The 20,671-nt window shown below is 41.8% G+C and overlaps 1 protein-coding gene across 4 annotated transcripts in view; it reads left to right on the top strand.

Moving 5' to 3' along the window:
* The window catches only part of wasf1 (WASP family member 1), a 52,612-nt gene that overhangs the window by 7,986 nt on the left and 23,955 nt on the right, over positions 1-20,671 (top strand). For 3 of the 4 annotated variants that reach the window (XM_058612811.1, XM_058612808.1, XM_058612810.1), the window contains exons 2-3: positions 16,819-16,973; positions 17,109-17,243. In XM_058612811.1, coding sequence (XP_058468794.1) covers positions 16,841-16,973; positions 17,109-17,243 — 268 coding nt within the window. In that variant the 5' untranslated portion in view covers positions 16,819-16,840. Of the gene's footprint in view, positions 1-5,362; positions 5,445-16,818; positions 16,974-17,108; positions 17,244-20,671 lie in introns of those variants that run through there. The other variant, XM_058612809.1, reaches the window with a different exon arrangement.

Here is a 20,671-nt window from a genome sequence, read left to right as displayed (position 1 = left end):
CCGATACCCACAGCACAAGTATCGGAATCGGTATCGGGAGGGAAAAAATGGTATCGGAACATCTCTAGATGGAGGTCAGGAAAGTCTTATTGGTCAGAGACACATCTACATAGGACAGAGAGTCGGTGAATGAATGCTCTGCTCCAGACAATTCTAACATAATAATAGTAGTAGTCTTTTCCGACAGCATTCAGAGCTGTGTAAAGACATGGGGTGGTAGTTGTCTATGTGTATGAGTTCTCAGGAAGTACACTGAATAAAAGTCAACGATACAATTTTCAGCGATATGATAATGAAATACACACTCATATATATTGATGCTAAAAAGCTACAGATGACTGAAATGTGCACAGGAATTGTGTCTTCGTTCTCGCTCTGGAACAGTGGTCTACCAGGGTTTAGATCACGTGTGTGTGCCTCTGCATTTTTTTATAAATACATATTTTTTTGCCCTAATACTGTTGGTTGGACCACAAGATGGCGGATGTGCTAATCAGATTCATTGCCTCGGAGGTCCAAGTGTAGCCTTTCAACCATCCAGCTGTAAATGTGAACCATAATCCACTTGACATGTCCACTCACCACTGTGCTGTGTTATTAACCCTGAAACTGCCGGTGGTGGAATGGCTGCTGTGCACTAAGTTAGCATGGACTGGAGAAAAAAAATACACATGATCAGGACTAAAGCATGGCCCAGCATGTGTTCACTGTGAATTGAGTGGGGACTTGTTGGTGTAATCTGTCTTTTAATCTTTATTTTCTGTTTTTTTTATGGAAGGAATTGAGCTTTACACCCTCTGCTCATGCGATTTATCCATGGACTGTATATAAGACATGGGCTTAGCCTTAAAGTAACCTAACCCTTAACCTAAATCCGTCCCACACTAGAGGATAATTGGCCAGATTTTGGTCCCGATCTGATCGTGGGTGCCCTTTCCATTTGAGCAGATTATTAGTCTTCCCGATTTCAAATCATACGTATTACATACATGTTTGATACTGACGACTAAACAGCGATTGGGGGCGTGAACAGAACCCTGCAATAACCAATGAGTGTGAGTTGACCGGGCTGCCTACAGTGCGACGAGGATGAATGTGCAGACCGTCTCCCGGACTCATAGGACGGTAGAGAAAGAGGACAAACTTGGGGATTTATGGCAAACAGTATGATTGCTTTTTTAATGTGTCCTGCAAGACGTATCGCAACTGAACGGAGACAGTCTGCCTCCATGTCTGTTTACATTCTAAAGTCCCATGAAATCACGTGAGTGTGAGATCGCAAATCCCTGGAATCTCCACTGCTTGTTCTATTAATAATTATATTAATATTAAGTTAGAGGAAAGAGGAAAACAGACTAATAAAGCATATGAGCATAGCACATATGAGTGGACACCGTGTGATTGACAGCTAATACCATCTAATAGGCGCTGGTAGAATTACAAATCTTGCAGCTTTTCCTTTTGCAACAGGAAGACTATGCCAATTTTTTAATGTACAGTCTATGGGTTTATGTGGTTACCATGTCAACAGCGCTCTTGCTGTCTGAATTCATCATTGCAAACATATTGTGTATCCGCTCGTCCATTTGCCTGCCAATTTGTTCAAACATAGTATCAAGGAGGAGATGATACTGTACGTGTGTGTGTGGTACGAGACGACTCACGAATCTTAACATTTATGGCTTCACTATGAATCTAGGTGTTTTAAATGATGTGCTTTTTTAAAACCTTGACTATTTACAATAGCTTCAGATGACAGTTGGCTGGTGAAAATGTTGGCTAAGTAACAGGCAATTTGCAGAATCTGAGAAACCGTCCATCCATCCCTTAATCCTTTGAAACGGCCGCTGGAGCCTTGACCCAGACTCGGCGCTGGTAAACGAAGACATTAGTCTGTGTTCTTTTTTTTCTTTTTTTTGTTGCAACCAAAAGTCGGCCAACCCACTTCCTGACCTATTAATATGATGGTTTTGTATCTAAATATAATTAAAACACTAATTTATCATTTATGTGGAAGTGATCACAGACACATCATATACACACCTACATGGAGAGCTGTGTGTGAACAGCAGCAGAAGGGTAGGAATTGTAGGATACCACACAGAAAAGGACGGGTCAGGATGAGGGGGCAGGTTCGTCTTCGATCTTGTAATCAGGTGAATGTTTCTCAATTGATTAACTTAGCGAAATGCCATTAGCGTACGGCACCAAGGGGTAAAAAAGTGTGTGTGTGTGTGTTAGTTAATTAGCTGACTTAATATCAAGCTAGTGTTTGCAATTAAATGAGCTTGGCATGAGCTGCCTGGAGGGAAGTCTTCCTCCCCCAAGTTAAATATCGCATGGGTTCACATGGGCGATAAGGTCAGAGGTCATTTCACTATTATGTGTGGTTATATAAATGTTAGAGGCAACTCCAGGCGAGCGCCTGGTTCTTGTTGAAGCCTCAGGAGGACAGATAGGTGCTGACAGACTGGCCTCACTGATGGGACAACTGCAGAGATTCTTCGTTTTCCATCTGCCGTCTTTGTTATTCTTTACCAGCGTCCATGCGGGTTTGTTCTCTCTGTCTGTGCCTCCATCTGTTTCTATCAGGCACAGCATGCCATCTTCTTCTCCTTTTTTTTTTTTATTCCTACCTTGCATAAGCGGCGGCCCCTGACACCTGCCAGTTATGTAGTCAAATATGTCTTTGTTGCATCGCTGTATGGGTCTTGACCAGATTTTTATTTATTACTTTATTTGTAAAGCAGAGCTACAGCGAGTTCAAACAGAGGTAACAGGGCTGTTGTTCACAAGGCCAGACGTTGAACACAATATGGATCAAGTATAAAAGTAGAGTTGAATTGAGAGTGTATTTATCAAGGAGAAAATCTTTGCAGGTTATTTTTTAAGTTGGGTTCGGTGAGTGTGTGTGTGTGTGTGTTGCAATGTTTCAAAAACCCTATATACAAAAATGTTGTAGTGTGAAATTGATTTGAACTTTATCGTCAGTTCTTCCTTGTGTTAACTTTTATTATTGCAGTCAAAATGAATCCTTTGGGTAACTGTTGGGTAACTTCGTTTTATGCACGCACACACACACACATGCACAACATACTTGGGAGCATGCTGGGGGCATGTGCCCACTGATAAGAGAAGAAGAAAAGGGAACCAAGTGAAGGGAATGGGGAAGCGAGACGCCATTGTACTGGCACGAAGATTTTGGATTTTATTTCCCCTTTCAAGCTGCGTCAATTGGAGATGAGCAGAGAGCCTCACAATGCCCGGGCTGCTCCAAAAGCAAACTGGAGAAAAGGGATTGAGAGGTGCTTTTGTACACACTCTGTGTCCCATTGTTACACATACAGCCTTCACCAGGGACAAGACACCAACGTCCGGCTCGATCCGCTGATCAAATCTATATGGATGAGCAGAGTGTCTGCGTAGATTGCAGACCACATTGTGTCTCGGCTGTGATCCTCTGTATCACACAAACTATAGCAACTTTCCATCTAAATATAGCAGACGGAATCATGCAGACACTTTAAGACTGCAAAAAAACAAAACAAAAAAAACTGTCTGGCAGGTAGAGCGAACCAGGGACTTTATCACTGTTCAGTATAACGGCAGAGTGAGTGGGCAGCCAACGTCCTAATTGAGTCAGTCTCCTGTAACGCTGCTAATACGAGCCTGTTAGACCACATTTGGTCTTCTTTTGCTCTGGAGGTCTCAATCTCGACGCTGGCCTCGCTGTGGCGTCTTGAAAGATGTCGGGGCTGTGTGCGGGTGCACGGATGGGGTGGAGGGTGGTGCAGAGATGTCATGAGACACAGATCACATGAGGCCTGCAGCTGATTTCTGTGACTCCTAATTAGCACACTGTTTCTATAGATGGAAGAAGTCCCTGAGGTGACCAGCCCCCGCGCCCGCTTGCCTGTAGAGCCTGTACGTGGGCACATGTGTGACGTTAGAATGTGATATTCTGTAGTTGGCCCTAATTTGTCTATGTGTTAAATCCTAATCCTTAAAGGTTTGATTGTTCAATCTTCTGTATGCAAATTAAGAAAGAGGCTCAAGGGAGAAATTCTCCCAAATTTGGCATGCTTTCATTACTCATTTTAATCTCCTGCACTGACTGCCTTCTGACTCACTGCATAATGTACCTGTCATTTGATTGTTTATTTTATTTAAATAATTTCTATTTGGTCACATTGGTCTATTTAGCAGATTTCTAGAGATGTGTGTGTCTGTGTTGGCTAGCTTTATACTACCTCTATGCAGCCATTTCCTATTACTTTATTGTTAATTTTACTTGCTGCGATATAGTGTATATGTAAACTTATTTGCAATAAACAGATGTATCAAAAACAAACATGTGCATATTGAAAACAATTCATTTCTTTAAGTTCTCATCCTTACATCAGGATACAGGGTAGATGTCCTGTTGTAATGCTCCTTTTAAAAAGATTACACAGTGAATATTAAACTGAACTTCGTGAATTGTGTTAAATTGCATCTCAAATCAGGTTGTAATTGGGAATATCTAGCAGAAAAATCACAATTCTATTTTTCCCCCTAATCATTTGGACCTAGTAGATAATCTTTTTCTAATCTCGGTTCGTCCGGGGCCTTTTTAGTGTGGAGTGTACAGACTGGGGATTCTAAAATTGCCTGTCGGTGTGAATGTGAGCATGAATGATTGTTTGTTACTGTATGCTGACCCTGCGATGGACAGCGTTGACCTGTCCAGGGTCCAATTGTCCAGTGGCAGCTGGGATTAGTTCCAGTTCCCTCTGCAATTTGCGATAGGTCGTTGATAATGGATGGATTTCTCTTTTCGTTTACACTTATTTCTTTTTTGGTTGTTATTTTTCCCCTACGTGGCCAAAGCTGTTTCTGAGGAAATGTAAAATGTGTAGTTTGTCTGACACGTTCAAATAAGCAGTTTAAAAAGAAAAAAAAAAAGAAGCGTTCTAGCTCACTTCATTTAGTTGAATCAGAAAAGTCTTGGATCAAAGTGGACCTTTGTGTCACCACAGTGGTCAGCATCGCTCCTCTGTTTTCGTTGGCATCACCCCAGACCTCCTCAGCGCAAGGGCACCTTCACTAACCCTCACCACCCATGCTCTGCCAGCACTTTGTCCCCTGCGCTCTGTCTCTCACGCACAGACACAAACTGCATTTCACACACAGTCGAGAGACAGCCTGTAAAAGATTTGCACAGCTGCCCTGGCACCGTGTGATCGCTCCAATTTATCCCTCAAATCCTCCCCGCTTCCTCTCCTGTCTTTCCTCCCCGCATATCCACCCTTCAGCTGCTGCCCAGTTCCACTCAGTTGACTGAAGGGTCTTGAATGGATCATTGTTTCTGTTGTTGGGATGTAAATTGACCCATTCGCTTGTTTGTTTTTTGACATTACGTGATGAGATTTTTTCCATTTTTTAGGAAAAGTCCAGTAAGGCAAGTAAGTGACATGATAGCCAGCTGTATTTTGTGCGTCATTGTAATTTGTAAGTAATTTGTGACATTGGCAATTTTCTTACATGATCTACTGTCTTGTCTTCAGACATTTTTGCAATTGTTGTTGCTGCTAACAGTTATGTGGATATGGTTCAGATGAAGGCAGGGTACAGTGTGTAAGAGAAGAGCCAGTGTGCGCAGTAAAAACAACGTTACTTGTAGCCTCATTGTGTATATTTCCATGCAGTTAAGTCAAACTACAGTTGTGGTCCATCTACGCTGTGCAACTGGACTCCTGTCTCCGTTGTCCCTGATTGAAGTGTGTCCACTTCTGTTACACAGTATGTCCTTTTTCAGCTTGCTAGATGGTTGATCTCGGGGTTGTGGTTAATAATTAGCATGTCCAGCATCATTCTGAGCCCTGTTACCATCCATTAACTTTAAAATATGCAAGTCTTCAAGCTGACACAGTGCATTAAATCGTTCTAGTCAGTAAAATGTCCCCGTCTGAATTTCACCACTTTTTGTTGTTTTGTTGTTGTCTTATCTTCTATGTACCAGCTTTGTATATTATTTTGGGGCCCAGATCGAGTCTGGCTCTGGAGACATACTGTACATGCAATAGTAATGCGACTACCAAATCACATTATCTGGGTGTGTTGCTCCAATTTAGTACAATTTCAGTTGAACTAACTTTTAATTCATTAATTCATTAATTTTTTTTTGTCTGCTAAGAGTGGCCAGGCTGTGTTCAGAACTCTCAGAAGTGGGAGAATTAACAGCTCTTTTTTTCTGCACGTGTTTACACATTTCCATCTGCGCAAGACGCGGCGGTATGTGAGAAACGGAAATCCATTTTGCCTCAAAGCTTTATCGCCTCAACTTGCCTTTTGATTTCCTTATTAAGACATACTCTGAGACGGAGATCAGAGGGACATTGATAGGCGAACAGCAAAAAAGAGCGCGAGGCATGCTAAAGTGACGCAATTGCAAAGGTGAGTGCTTAAAGAGCACTTGTGATGTGAAGAGACAGGGGGCCACATCGCGTGATTCATGTCTCTTTATAGTCTGTGAGTGTAATTCCTTTTTACACGTTCTCCTCTGGGACATTTACTGCATCAGATGAATGTGAATCAGTGCGTCACAATGAAGTATTGTGAAGAAGAAGAAGAAGAAGAAGAAAAAAAGAAGCTGTATCAATGATGTATAAACAGTTTTTGCCCACCAGAAATACTCTCTCAGTCATTCATTGTCCCGACTGTCTGCCCTCAGACACAGAGCCCCTGGTGTGGACATTGATCTCACTGAGGAAAGATGATTGCGCTCTCTCTCTCTCTCCACTAATACCTCCTTCACTGCTTTTTCTTCTTTTTTAAACTATGCATGAATGCCCAGTCCCCCTCTCTTCTGTTCTTTTCCCCTTTAATGTCTTGAAGGTTCTAATTGTTGTCTCGAAGTGGGGGGGGGAAATGTGTTCAACAGAGTACGTGGACGTACTGTATCTCCTTCTTCCCGTCTATGTCTCTTAAATTAAACATTTTCAGTTCAAGTTGAAGATTTGTCACCAAAACTCACGGCTATAAAGGCTACACTGATGACCGGGAAAATGAATGTGTGGTGGAAATGGCGCGGGAGTTTCCAAAAATAAAGCAGATGAAGAAAACCATTTGCATGTTCACCTGGATCTTCAGAGTTGGAGCGGATAAAAAGCCACCTGCGTGGTCGCTGGTCAAAAACCCGGGTTTAAACATGTTCTTTGACCAGTGGGAACAGGCTTTTAGGATCGCCCATGCTCGAGATAATGAGTCTGTCTTCGATGACAAAGTATCGTGTGTTCATGGACACCCTTCAAATATCTATTGACTAACAAATGAGGGGACACGATGAATGAAACGGCTCACATTTCATTTGGCAGGCGTGTCTACTTCATTTAGGTGCATGTCTTTTCTGTCTGGCTGTAGCTCTCCAGTGCTGAGTATTCACTGCTTTTAGTGATTTTCAGTTTGAGCTGACCGGGGTGTTTGCTGCGGTGGTTAGTTTGTGTACATGTCCTTCACGTCTGTACGAACAGAAAGGGAGTTAGGCACAATGAAATTTTGCTCACAGGCCAAACAAGTGCAGCTGCACAGTGCGAGCATGCAGACATTTATTATTGAGCAGCAGGCTTTCATTATTCATACCAATGGGTTTTTGTGTGCTCAGCAGATAAACTTCTTTAAGTCTGTTTGTTCATGAGAGACTGGAGGCATTCACAGACCATGAATATTTACTCGCGTATAGTGGAATCAAACATTTTCTGCTTAATTAAGGTCAAAAAAAATGTTGTCCCTTTGTAATAAATTAATTTGCGCACAGCTGCGTCCAAACCGCTCTTTCAGTGCAGTGCAAGGCTCCACATTGAACAGGGGTCTGAACGTTGACTGACAGAACTCCAATGATGAGTCACAGTTATTTCTGTTCACACGCTGAAAATATCTGATGAATGGTTTGACGTCTTTGATGTCGTCTGCAGAGCGGCGTAGGAAGGAACGGAGACAAAGCAGTGCGTCCCATGGATAAATGTGTCGATAGCTTTAATACATAACGATTAAGTTGGAAGAATATTACTGCTCAGTAACACCCATGGATTAGGATTTGCCTTTTTAGCAGCTCGTTCCACAGAACCCTGTTTTTTTCTAACTTGTCCAAAGCAACTCCTGAAACTTGCTTACATCTGCTGGGCATCATATTTACAGCCAGTCAGTGGATGAGTGCCACCCGAGTTACATCTCTGTGCCAGCGTGCCGGGATGCTAACTTTGCTGCTGGCTGCATCATGACAGACAGTGTGGCACAGTGCTAAATGACTGCCTCGCTTCACTGTTTGTGCTCAGGTGGGGGAACCAAAGCAAAAAGGCAGGTCTGCAGGCTGAAAAGAATGTGTCAAGAAGAATATCAGTGGGACATGCGTTATAGTCAAAATGCAGTTACTGAGTTGAGGAAATAATTTTGTTTTGTACCTGTTTCCTGCAGGTTCTCTCCCACTGGGAAACCTAGTTAGCATAGCTGTGTGGCCCAACCTGACAGCTGGCTGGAGCTGCAGGTGTATTTTTAGCACTCTCTCTCTTTCTGTGTGTGTGTGTGAGTGTATGTTAAAGCATCTTACTGGTGAGGGCCTCCAATGTGTCATCTACACCACTAAAGGGGTATGTACAGAATCTTAATTGGTAGGAAAACACGCAGGCAATGATGCAATGTTGCAGTTATGGTTTGGGTAAATTCATAGACTTTCAATACATAGACTTTATGCACTTTGTTCTCTATGTTGTGAATAAAGAGAGAAATCCTGCACTTTTCACCTTTCACTGAAAGTTTAGTTTTCTTCAGTTAGACAGATATCGTGATGTATCGGTATATGATTGTCTTGCAATATAATGATTATATTGACAGAGTCGTTGTATCGTGATATTATTGGTATCATGCATCGTATTTATATAATATAATATATATATATATATATAATATATATATAATATATAATATAATATATATAATATAATAACATATATATACATTTGCCAGTACACACTCTAAAAAGTCAGGGGATCAATATCACTAAAACCTTCTGTCGCACTGTGCCAAAGGTATAAGCTGTTTTTAATGACTCGTCAGGTTGTGCGTGTGTACACATGTGTAAAAGGCCAAAATAGGCGACATGTTAGAGCTGTAATCTCTAAAATGTAATACCATGATATTCTTTGTATTCTCATACAATCAAATGCCTTGTCAGATTATTTATATATTGGTTTAAAATTTGCATATAGCTTTGATGGATGGAACACGGTCAGTGTTTTCATGTATTTTATTTCATTCTGCACATATGCACCAGGGATTTCTTATTGTGCAGACATGTCGACTCCTCTTCTTTGTACCCACCTCCAGCAGGAGTGTTAGGGTGTGAACGGCAATTCCCAATGGAGGGAAAACATCCATCTTAGGGTGCTTTTCCACTATACAGTAGTAGCACGGCATGGCTTCTCCATTAGCGATAGTACCTGGTATCTTTTTCAGTACGTGCTCTGGTGAGGTTCCAAGTGAGCTAAGCTGATACTAAATGTGACATCGTCAAGACTGCCGGCCACTGGAAGAGTCATGAGCACAATGTCCGACACAGGAATCAAACCAAACAATACCGAACTGTAGATCAGTAAAAAAAAAAACATTAAATCCCAGAAAACGTGTTAATCTACAACATTTAACAAGGAAAGTTGTAAAATCTCTATATTTGGTAATGGAAAAAAACGACCCACACTGTGTAGAGTCGGGCTGTGCCGTGCCAAGCCGTGCTCCAACTGTATCGTGAGACATCTGCCTGCAAATCAGTTCATGCCGTTGCATGTGAGGTAGGTCTGTGACGAATTAAAATACTACACTCGCATACATCTCATTCAGTCACAGCCATAGTGAGACAGCAAATTACAGATGTTGTGACAAAAGCGTCTGAGTATTCAAGCAGTTTTAAACGCGGCGCAGACGTAATTCTAGCCTTATGTGCCAAATGAGAGAGAAAATTAAAGAACATATAGTAATTTTGAAAAAATCATAGCAGCCTCATTAAAATGAAGATGAGCTGGACATGCTATTTCTTTCTCTCGTATTCTACAAAGTCAAAGGCTCTGCTTGATCATGACAGTGTACATTTTTTTTTCCCCCTCCTCTGTCTTTGTTGTATTTGGAAAATGAGCAGCGAGGGTTTTCCTTCTCTGCATTTCTGCGCAACTGATTTAAACCAGCTGCTGGTATCTTTGCCAGTGTGATCTCTGCTCCCTCAGTCGTTGGCTACTGTGGCTCTGCCAGCTTCCTACATTAGACGTGTGTGTTTCTGTTTTAACGGTATAGGACAAGTTCACTGATCGTAATGCACATGTTCCCAGATTTACTGGACAAACCACACAAGGTTTAATTTGAAAAGAGAATGCTACATTACAGCTGATAGTTTGCTCGTAAGATGTTTGTTAAAGAGTAGTAAGTATAATGGTATTTACAAGAAATTGTGCTGTTGACTCGTGTGGTTTGCAGGATATCAATTAGTTAAGGTCTGTGTTCACGTTTTTTTGATTTCATTGATTTCGACGTTTTTTAAAAGGCACTCAGAGGTACTAAAGAGTGTTTCTGGCCGTAGGCAGTAATTCCTGTTAAATAATGGCTGTTTTATATGATTTATAAGGGCTCTTTTGAGACATTATACATCCATGAACTTTAGTTTTGGACTTTGGAGTCAGCACAATCAGTTTTTGAAGCACACGCTGACATTACATCTCACTACAAAAGCCAGGGAGCAGTGATGATAAAAAAAAAAGGAAAATCAATTTTCTGCTACTTATTCATTCTCACAGATCCTCCACCTCTAACAAGTAGGTTGGGTTTTTTATGTTGTATGTCTTTCTATTAGTGGGATTTCACAAAAAATACCATTTAAACATGGAGGAGTGCGTTACAACTCAAGGAAGAGCTCATTAAGCTCAGTTTAAGGGGGTGGATAAAGAATTTGTTTCCCATTCTTTAATATCGTGGGATAGGGTGTTTTAATTGTTGGTATATGTGCTCCCAGATCAGGTTAGTTATTATTGTTTAATTATGTGGTTTATATTTTTAATATAAAGTGTATTTTCCATCTGAAAGGCATTGGATTGTGTTTCATAATGGTTTGGTGAGAAAACCAGCTTGACTAAGCTTCAGGCCATGACTTTACATCACTTAATATTTGAAAACAGAAGCCATTTCATTTTCCCTTCCAAACAGCTGCCTTGCTGCTGGATAATAGCTTTAGTTGTGTTTTCTATTGCCCCTTCTATTTTGTTTATTTTTTTTCCCAGTTTCACAGAATGTGCGAGTGTGATGGCAAACTGGAGCTAAAAGAATTGCATCACTGCAGGCAGTCTTTTGTGCTTTCTGGCCATCTATATTGCTTAATGGTGTTGTTCAGTTTGGTGTTTTTCCTGTTTTCCTAAATACCAACTATCATTCTTTAAAATGTGTGTGTGTGTGTGTGTGTGTATGAGTGCACATGCATATCATTCCCAGCTAATGCTGTGTCGAGGGTTGTGTCCCTCTTTTAAGCCCTCTAAATAAAAGGTGCTTGACCTCCTCCATATTGAGGGGTCAATTCATTAAAGCCTCCATATTGTCCCAAGTGCAATGAGCCACACCAGTGGGAGGCCCCGTGCTCTGCTCTGCACTGGCACGTGCCATCCCTTACTCTGCTTTGTGCTCGGCGGAGGAGGAGTCCACAGTCTCCCCCTCTCACTCCCTCGTATCGCAATTACTCATTACATGCCATCACTGTTTTAACACACCGCTGATGGTAGCCCATTCATTCATTCCTCCCTTCACCGGTTCATCTTTTTTTTTTTCCTCTCCACCCTCTGTGCCTCTGCGTCTCTTGGGATTTCATGAAGTGACCAATGAGACACCACTGCAGCTGCTGCCATGGTGACAGGTGACAGCGGGAAGCACCGCCTTAGATGAATGGATCGTAAAAGTAGAGGGATTGTTGTAAAGCGTGTGCAGAGAGGGAAGAGGCCAGCTAGTCTGGATGGAAAAATAAAAGGAGGAAAGGAAGGGAAATAGCAGGTACGTGACTTACTTCATTGGCCACGTCGGATCGTGTGATTCATGTACGGGCTGCTGTGATGTGGCAAGCCTCTGTCACAACCTTACAGTATTTCCTGAATGGGGTTAAAATGGGAAATAAAAAGGGTAAGTAAGGGTTTTACTGTTACTTGGAGCAGCTATTGTGCTGAGTGGTCAGAAATCAATTTGGGAGAAATCACTTGGCAGTCACTTTTGGCCCAGTAAAGCACCGTGAATTATCAGCTGGAGACCACAGAGGTCAGGGAACTCCAAGTGAAGGTACCGCCCATCGGCCAAAAAGTGTAGAAAGAGTAAAAGACTGTTTGTGTAACTGCACTACAGTTTTAACCTCTGATTATCTTGTCAGCATAAATTTTACGTTAAAGTTTTGGTTCATTTGGTTTGAACCTTTATCTCCAAACGTTGCTTCTGGTTCTTAATTGTGTTCTAAGAGTCTCAGGAGTGATCACTTTAAAGCTCTTCCTCAGAGATGATGGGAAATGCCCTCTGGTCACATTAAAGATAATACACACGGCTTGAGTCAAAGGGTATCATCTTGCCAGATGACTTCTTTTATTAATCTCGCGTAAGTAGGCCACTAATTTACCCCTATCATCATAGTCATAGGTGTAATGGATTTCTTTTATATGTAATTGGCTGTCACTTTGAAGCTTTTGCTATCAGTAAATAGGTTCCCTAGCAACACTTAGATTAGTCCCAGCACATCATCGAGAATATTTATTTATCATTTACTGCCATGTCGCACTACACCTGTCCATTAACAATCATCTATCCCGCACGAGTGGCTTCCTAAATGTGTTTGTCATGTAGGATTGTTTTTCAGATCACTGTTGAATGTGTGTGTGTGTGTGAATGTCTGAGCTTCAAAGTCATTGACAGCCTCCTTATCTTCAGTTAGCACAAAAGGCTCTATTATATAGTCATTTGTCATTAAGTGGTTTGTGCTGCTGGTAGAAAGGTGCAAGAGTTTCCCGTGAGTTCATGCAATAAGGTGCTGGTTCAGATTTATTCCTCCTTGTCGCACTCACACATCCATACTCAGGATTTTGGTTTTTACTTTCTCTCCCTCTTTCAGAACTAACATGCTGCATGATGCATTTCACACACAAACAGATGAGAACATATGTCATCATGTCATAATATGGTGTGGAAACCTCAGTGGTGTGTGTGTGTGTGCATTATGTGATTGCCTGTGTGTGCAGAGAAAATCTTCACTCCTGCTGATAGCAGTCTTGAGTCAACTTGCTTCTAATCAGCAAAGCTGTGAATGTACGCTGCTGCTGCAGACATTAATCACAGTGAGACACGTCGAAGGATTTTAAAAAAAAAAAGCCTATGGTAATGTAAAGGAAAGAGATGTCATCCAAGTTAATGTTTATTATGCAGTAATTATGTAACTAACCTTGCTTTAATGAGTTACACTCACTACACAGCTGAGAAATAAATAGCAACATATCGCCTTGCTTATAGTATCCTAACAGCGTTGATTGCCCTCAGACAACTGCTGTGTTGTGTTTACATTTTAATACTAAACGTGCGCTAGAACTCGCTTCGAACAAGTTCGTTCAGAATCAGCTGTTTATCACGGATCGTCTTATGAGATTTTCGTATGCCCATAGCATTTGCTGATTAAAATGTTCTCTATGGGATGGCACGGAATAGGTTAGTTTCACTGCGTTGAGCTCAACGGTTATTTGACAAATGTGGCAAAAAGACAAATTCCACAGAAGCTCGGCTTCTCTGGGAGTCAGTGGAGCAGTGGGCGGGCCGCAGACGCTGGGTTTTTGCAAGATGATTGGAGGAACTGTCTGAAAGGCAGAATCAGTTTTTGAGACCAATAAAGGAAACTGTCAGCGATATTTACAGTTGAAAGACCACCTTGAGGAACCCAGTTTGGCAGAATCAATATCATCACTGCACCTTTTTCTATGTGCTTTTATTGGATAGGGCTTTGAGGGTTGGAGTGTATGATCATGTTCTTTCATCTCCTGCTGGGTTTTTATGAAGTCTTCATTTCCCCCCCTTTTATGGCCGTGTTTCTCCATCGTCCATGAATCATTTGTTTTTCCCAAAAAGTCAAATAAAAGGAAAGGTGTTGTTTTTCTTTTAAATAGGTGACATTTTTGTCTCTCAACACTTGCTTAAGTGGTTATTTCTCTCCCTGAGTCATCATTCTCCCTCTGCCCCCTGAAAGCTTAGTTTCCCATTGTTTTTTTCTTTCCTTCCCCAGTCTAAACAAATCTATTCTCCTTCATCCTCAGAAATAACTCACATGAGCCACGAGGTGCATGTCTTTATGAGGAGATTAGGGAGGAGAGAGGCCTTGCAAGAGAGGTAGATGAGCGCAGGAGGGGGAGGGATGCAAAAACAATGTGAGCCCGTCAGGCAGATGCATTTGTCATCATCCGTGTGTGTGTGTGTGTGTGTGTTTGAGTATCTGTGCTTTGTGTTAAATAAGCTATTGTATAACCATAGCAGAGACGTATACAGCTATCATGGACTGATTAGATTGTTTTCCAATGAACGTCTCTTATTTCTTTGTACCCAAGAGATATGCTGCAGAATGTACAACATAAGAACACTAACTGTTGACATGAAGTAAACTGAGAACATAAACTATGATATACAAAGAGAAAGTTTGACAGTTCATGCAGTGGTTTACTTTCCTACCTGAGGTTTAGTTGAATTGATAGGAATGGATTGGCATCAGCCGGCTGACATGGCTTTACACAAAGATGTGAAAAGTGGAAACGGTGAGTTTGTCTCTATTCAGTGATGGTAAATTCACCTACCAACTCCCTTAAAGCGCACTAATTTGCATGTCTTATCTTGTTTATTTAATCCATATGAAAACTGAAGTGTAAAACACATACATTGCCTTTATTTAAAGGGAGGATATACAGTGAGAAATAAATCATTGTGAGAGCCCAGTTGCCATGCTACCTGTGGAGAGTATTCATCATATTAAACCAATGCTCCATAAGAAAGTGGATTTCCTTGAATTAATATTAATATAATTAATATTAATATAATATTTTTGCATTTCTACTTAAAACTAAGCAGAGTTTGTGAACAATCAATTGCTTCCATCCTCAGGAGTGTCAGTTACTCTACTGTGACCAAAGGAAAATGGGTCAAAAGCCCCTTACAATCCGGAGGTGAAGGAGAGTGTTTGCTCATGTTGTGTAGAAGAGAGTGTGGGAGGAAAAAAACCTCTTAAGAGTAGAGAGCGTCATGTTATTTTGGAAGAGGGCAGAGACCTGGTGCTGTGTTTGGGTTTGTGTCACAGTAACATCACTCCCACACCTCATTCCAACCACTTTATCTGCTGCTCAGGAAGAGGTGCCTGCTCTTTGCTTTTCTGGAAACCGATGCCCTCATGTGAGTTGCCTCCTAGATAAGTCACCAAATGGACGACTCTCCCCTCTTTCTCTCTCCCTTCCATACATCCATCGCGGGACCACTTTTCAGAATAGCCTCATTTGCCCTATGGATATGGTCAGTTATCGTACTTAATATTCAATTCACTATATAATACTGTGGGATGATAAATAAATCAGATGTCAATTAAAGTGTAATTAGTGATTTAATGAGGTTTGTCCATCACAACAGCTGATCTCCACATCATTGCACATGCTTCCTTGAACTGTAACCAAGGTGTAATTGGTGATTTATTATCCTCATTTTAGTTCTCACCTTTTTATTATATGTGTCGGTTTCTGCTTGACACTTTCTGTCATGGTCTGCTTGACCGTTTTTAGTTTCATTCCTGGCATTTATGACGTTTTTCCACACTTGTGGCCTGGCTTTGTCTGTCTGGTGATTGGTCCACCACTTGGTCACCTGGTGTATGCTAAGATTTCATATTTACATTCTCATTCCATGACTGTCGCAGCCCCAGCTGACTCGATAAGTGTATGAGTCTTATTTACAGGAGTCATTTTGACAATACACCAGTGGAAAAGCACTAGTGTAAATAATCAAAGGAAAGATGGCTGAGTTCCATTTAGCTTTCTCAGTTTCAGGGTGTGTGTGTGTTGGCTCGCTCTCACACTATCCTGAATAGTGGAACTGAACATAGGCATTGTTACTTGGCACCTGTGCTTTTCACTAGTGTAATGTAACAAAATGGCTGCTGTGAAAGACTAATTGTGACTACATGAGGTGTCACATAGTTGTATTAAATGAAAAAAAAAAAAAAAAGAGTATAATTTTCATATTAATATCGGGTTTTAGATTGTTGGGGCCTCTGTGGTTGTGGCCCGACATAGTTATATTGGTGTCAGTGTAAGAGTAGTTGGTGTAAGAAGCCATGCACGGTAACAGAAACAGGCCATTAGCATGGCTGAGTGGGCAGGCAAAGTGCTGAGGTATGTTAGCCAGGCTACGCATGATGAAAAGAAAAAGACTGTGCCAAGTCAGTGAAACACATGGCTGTTAGCAATGTCACAACATTTCGTACCCGGCATTTTCATTGCATTTAATGTTTCTCCAGGACTCAGTTTAATCCTCCTCCTCATGCTGTGTCCCCTCTCTCTGTGCCCTTTGTACTCTTCAACACACGTCTTGTTCTGACAACGCTCCCTCTCCTGTACTAATGACTTTCTCGGCCTCCCTGTGTTGTAATACTTTCCATCGCTATGAGCAAAAGTAAAACAAGTGCTTTTTCCTTTTACACAAATGAATAATGTTTTGTTTTCTTCTCCTTCCCATCCCCCCCCCGTCACCTGTCCCTGTCTCCTTCAGTTAGTGGTGTTGCAGCAGAAGGATGCCGTTGGTGAAGCGCACCATCGAGCCCAGGCACCTGTGCCACACGGTTCTGCCGAGAAACATCAAGAACGAGTTGGAGTGTGTGACCAACATCTCCTTGGCCAACGTCATTCGCCAGCTCAGCAGCCTCAGTCAGTAACACACAGACACACAAACACAAAAATGTTGCCATTAATGAATAGATATAAATGTGTTTTTTTTTTTTTATACAATCCCAATTTGTTGGGATTATTTGTTGATAATGTTTGTGTCAATTACTTTGGCAGGTAAATATGCAGAGGACCTGTTTGGAGAGCTCTTCAACGAGGCCCACACCTTCTCTTTCCGGGTCAACTCCCTCCAAGAACGAGTGGACCGGCTCTCCATCAGTGTCACACAGCTGGATCCCAAAGAGGAGGAATGTAAGTACTGAATTACTCATGCTCACTCTTCCCTTACGTGTCGTTGTGAGGACCAGTTTGACTTTTAGACCTTAAGATTGAAGAAATTTTGGCTGTACCTCATTTTCTGAAGCACATTCAAGAGAAAAAATTAGAATAACGTTAAGGTTAGTCAGGGTTATTTGAGTTGAAAGGCTGCTGTGAGGGGAACAGGCAGAGCAATGGGTGACATTATCCACCCCAATGGTACAAATCCGCTCCTGTCCTGGAAACGTTCCGACTCTCTCTTTGCTTTGCTTGTTTACCTACTCGAGCTGTATGTTTCGTAAGTAAAGAGGAACGCGATAATCGACAGGGGTGTCAGGTAAGCCGGGCTGCCCTGAAAGAGGAAAGGCAGGATGACAGGATAGCATAGCAAGAGGAGAGTGCAGTGGGTGTAAAGTAAGAGGAAGGAGAATCACAGCAGTTTAATGCCATGCTTCATGGCACAGAATCGATTTTTCTGTGGAACAGCAAAGTGTGTACAGCTTTGCACAATGCTACTCCCCCTAACTGTTTCCTTGTCATTGACACAGAGACGGTAAAATGCTCACTAGCCTGTAGTTGCTGCGCATTGTTCTTCTGCAGGATAATGGGTTTTTGTTTCAGACACAGCAGAGAGGTCAGGCCCAGGTTACCCACAATCTCTTCATCCTTTTTTGGTCCATGCTTCATTTTTATTCAACTCCTCCTATGATTAAAATATCCTGTCCATTCATCATCAGAAGTGGATTGCACCTTTTTTCTTTTTTTCCAAAACCGCTCATCTTCTCCACCACTTCCTGCTTCTTGCTCCTCCCCCTCCTCTCTCTGCTCTCTGCTGTCCTCTCCACTCATCACCCATCTGCCAAATACCAACGCAATGGTGATTAAATAATTGTGTCCGATCTAATAATGAAATTCCATTATGAGAAGTTGCAGGGCAAACACACTTTTGTTCATACACACAAACCCGCAGAAGATAGGATATTAACATTTGTCACAGGAACAGACTTTTGGAAACACAACAAATTCTCTTTATTGCTTTGGCAAACTTGTTCATACTCACTCCTGGAGACTAGCTGTCAGTGTAAAAGTGATGTGTCTGTATCTGGCATGTGGTCCTCAGCTTCCACTCCCATCACGAATAAACCAGTTTAGTGTCCACCACAGGTATTGGCTCGAGACACAGTGGATAAGGATCAGCTCAGCTGCAGTTTAAGAGTGTGGTGGGTGTCGGGTGGAGGAGCTGTGGGGAGAGGACAGTAAGAAAGATGGAAGGAAAGGAGGATGGGTGCATAATACAGGGCACTGCAGCAAAGGCAGTGGAGTGTAAAAAGAATGCACCGCAGAATTTTCTGGGCCAGGTTGAAATGGCCTCCTCTGCAGGTTGTGTAGATTTCCCACTCACTTGAACTCCGCTGCACTCATTTACAACCAAATGAAGTTGTCCTGAAAAAGGAAAAAAAAACAAAACACTCACCTCACTTTCCTTTCTTGCCTGCTAACAACTAAGATGAGATACTAGATTTGAAAGATCCAGCACATATAGGTTGTGTAGTCACTCGTTGTGTAGTGCGTTGCCTGCTAAAGAGAGATAAAACACAAATGAGCGTCACAGACTGATGGACAGTCGTGAGAGGGGTTCGTTTCCTGTAAATGCCGTCCTTCATCCCCATCCTCACCCTCACACAAACCAAACCTCAAACACACACTCGCTCGCTGCACACGGTTGTACAAAGTGTATGCTTTTAGCACAAGCCAAACGGGTTTGCCTCGCAATAATCTGTGCGCATCTGTGGTCAACATTAGAGGAGGAGGAGCGGAAGAGAGGCAGGGGTGGGACCATAAATCAGGACTGTACAGGATGAAGATTGGAGGATGGGGGCAGGGAAGGAGAGAGGACAAAGGACACAGATACAATAAGAATTTTAGAGAGGCTCCTCTCAAGCTTCTATGACGCTATTTTATTACCCCTTTTGACTCAGTAAGATGTGGGGACCAGCTGACAGATTACACGCTATCTACCTGGCTGCAGAGGTGGTTTCTGAAAGGGGTGGAGGATTAACATACTTTTGCAAGGGTTAGAAAAAAAAAAAAGATACAGTATATATTAAATATCCCTGAGATTCCAGGCACAAAACACTATTTAATTACATTTAAGGTAATGTTTAAATTGTTTATTATGACTGTACGGTTTGGTTGCAGCCAATAATTTGTTATTATTATGCTTTTAATCTAAGCAGAACATAAAATGTGATGAATGACAACCAAGAATTAAGTTTTGGGCTCTCCTCTAAGCCCCCATACATCACAACAGTATTTTTTTACGTGAGTAAAAAACTTGGTGCGTTTTACTCGCCTAAATAATAAGAGAGAAGGAAAGCGAGATGGACGATCATCAAAGACGTTAAGCTGAAGGTCGGAGAGACGCGAGATGGAACGAGGAGCAGAGTGATGTATGCGGTGTCACCAGTGGTGCAGTGGTGCGAGGTCAAAAGTGCTTCATCACATGGATTTATGTACATTCAATCTCATACGTACACTCACCTTGCCCACATTGCACTGACCCATTGGCCTTTAAATGGTATTGCTCCTTACTGTGCCCTGTAGGCATCCACTCTTCCTTCTCCCCTCCTCTCCTGACTGCCAACCCATGCCCCCACTTCCACACACACACACACACACACACCTTCCCTGACTTTGTCGTCCTCCCCAGCTCTCTCATCTTTCTGATTGATCTCCGCTCCCCCTCCATCTTGTGTGGATGTTATTTGTGTGCTGTCAGGCTCTCTTTCCACTATCACTCCAGCCAGGCAAACTAATGACCTGTATCCCCTATGTAATGGCACTGTTATATCATTGCACTGGCTGTAGGCCATTACGGAAGGCCACAAAGCCTCGAGTCCGTCTGGGCTCTAAAGGTTTCTTTGTGTACTCTACGGTTGCTCCTTACATCCTTTTTTTTTCTATTAGTCCTTCTCTGTCCATCTGGTGACTTAAGAGGTTTATTCTTATCCTTCTACTGTAAACTGTGTCTCTACTTTCTTTCGTTTTATTGCACGTTAACTCTCCTTGACTCTACAATTTACATTACTTCATCGCTCTCTCTTTGTGTCTGTAATCCATTCAAATAAACCTAACTTACTGCTAACAAGCCTGAACAAACACAGTGTGTATGTATATATATACATATATATATATATATAATTTATTGAATTTATTGCCATGCTTTTCATATTATATACTGCTTCCATGTACATCCATTCAGTGGTACAACGCACAACATTTTAAAGAATGATACAGTGCTAATGAAAACTCAAAATAACATGTTTTAATAGATAAAAATGTGCTTTCAGTTTAGTGCAGTATGTGTAATGTCTATTGTTCTTGTAGCCTCTCACTTTTATAACTTGATAAATCAGAATAAT

This window comes from Solea solea, chromosome 17 (assembly GCF_958295425.1).
Source record: "Solea solea chromosome 17, fSolSol10.1, whole genome shotgun sequence".
NCBI lineage: Eukaryota > Metazoa > Chordata > Actinopteri > Pleuronectiformes > Soleidae > Solea > Solea solea.
This window is presented reverse-complemented; position numbering and strand designations above follow the sequence as displayed.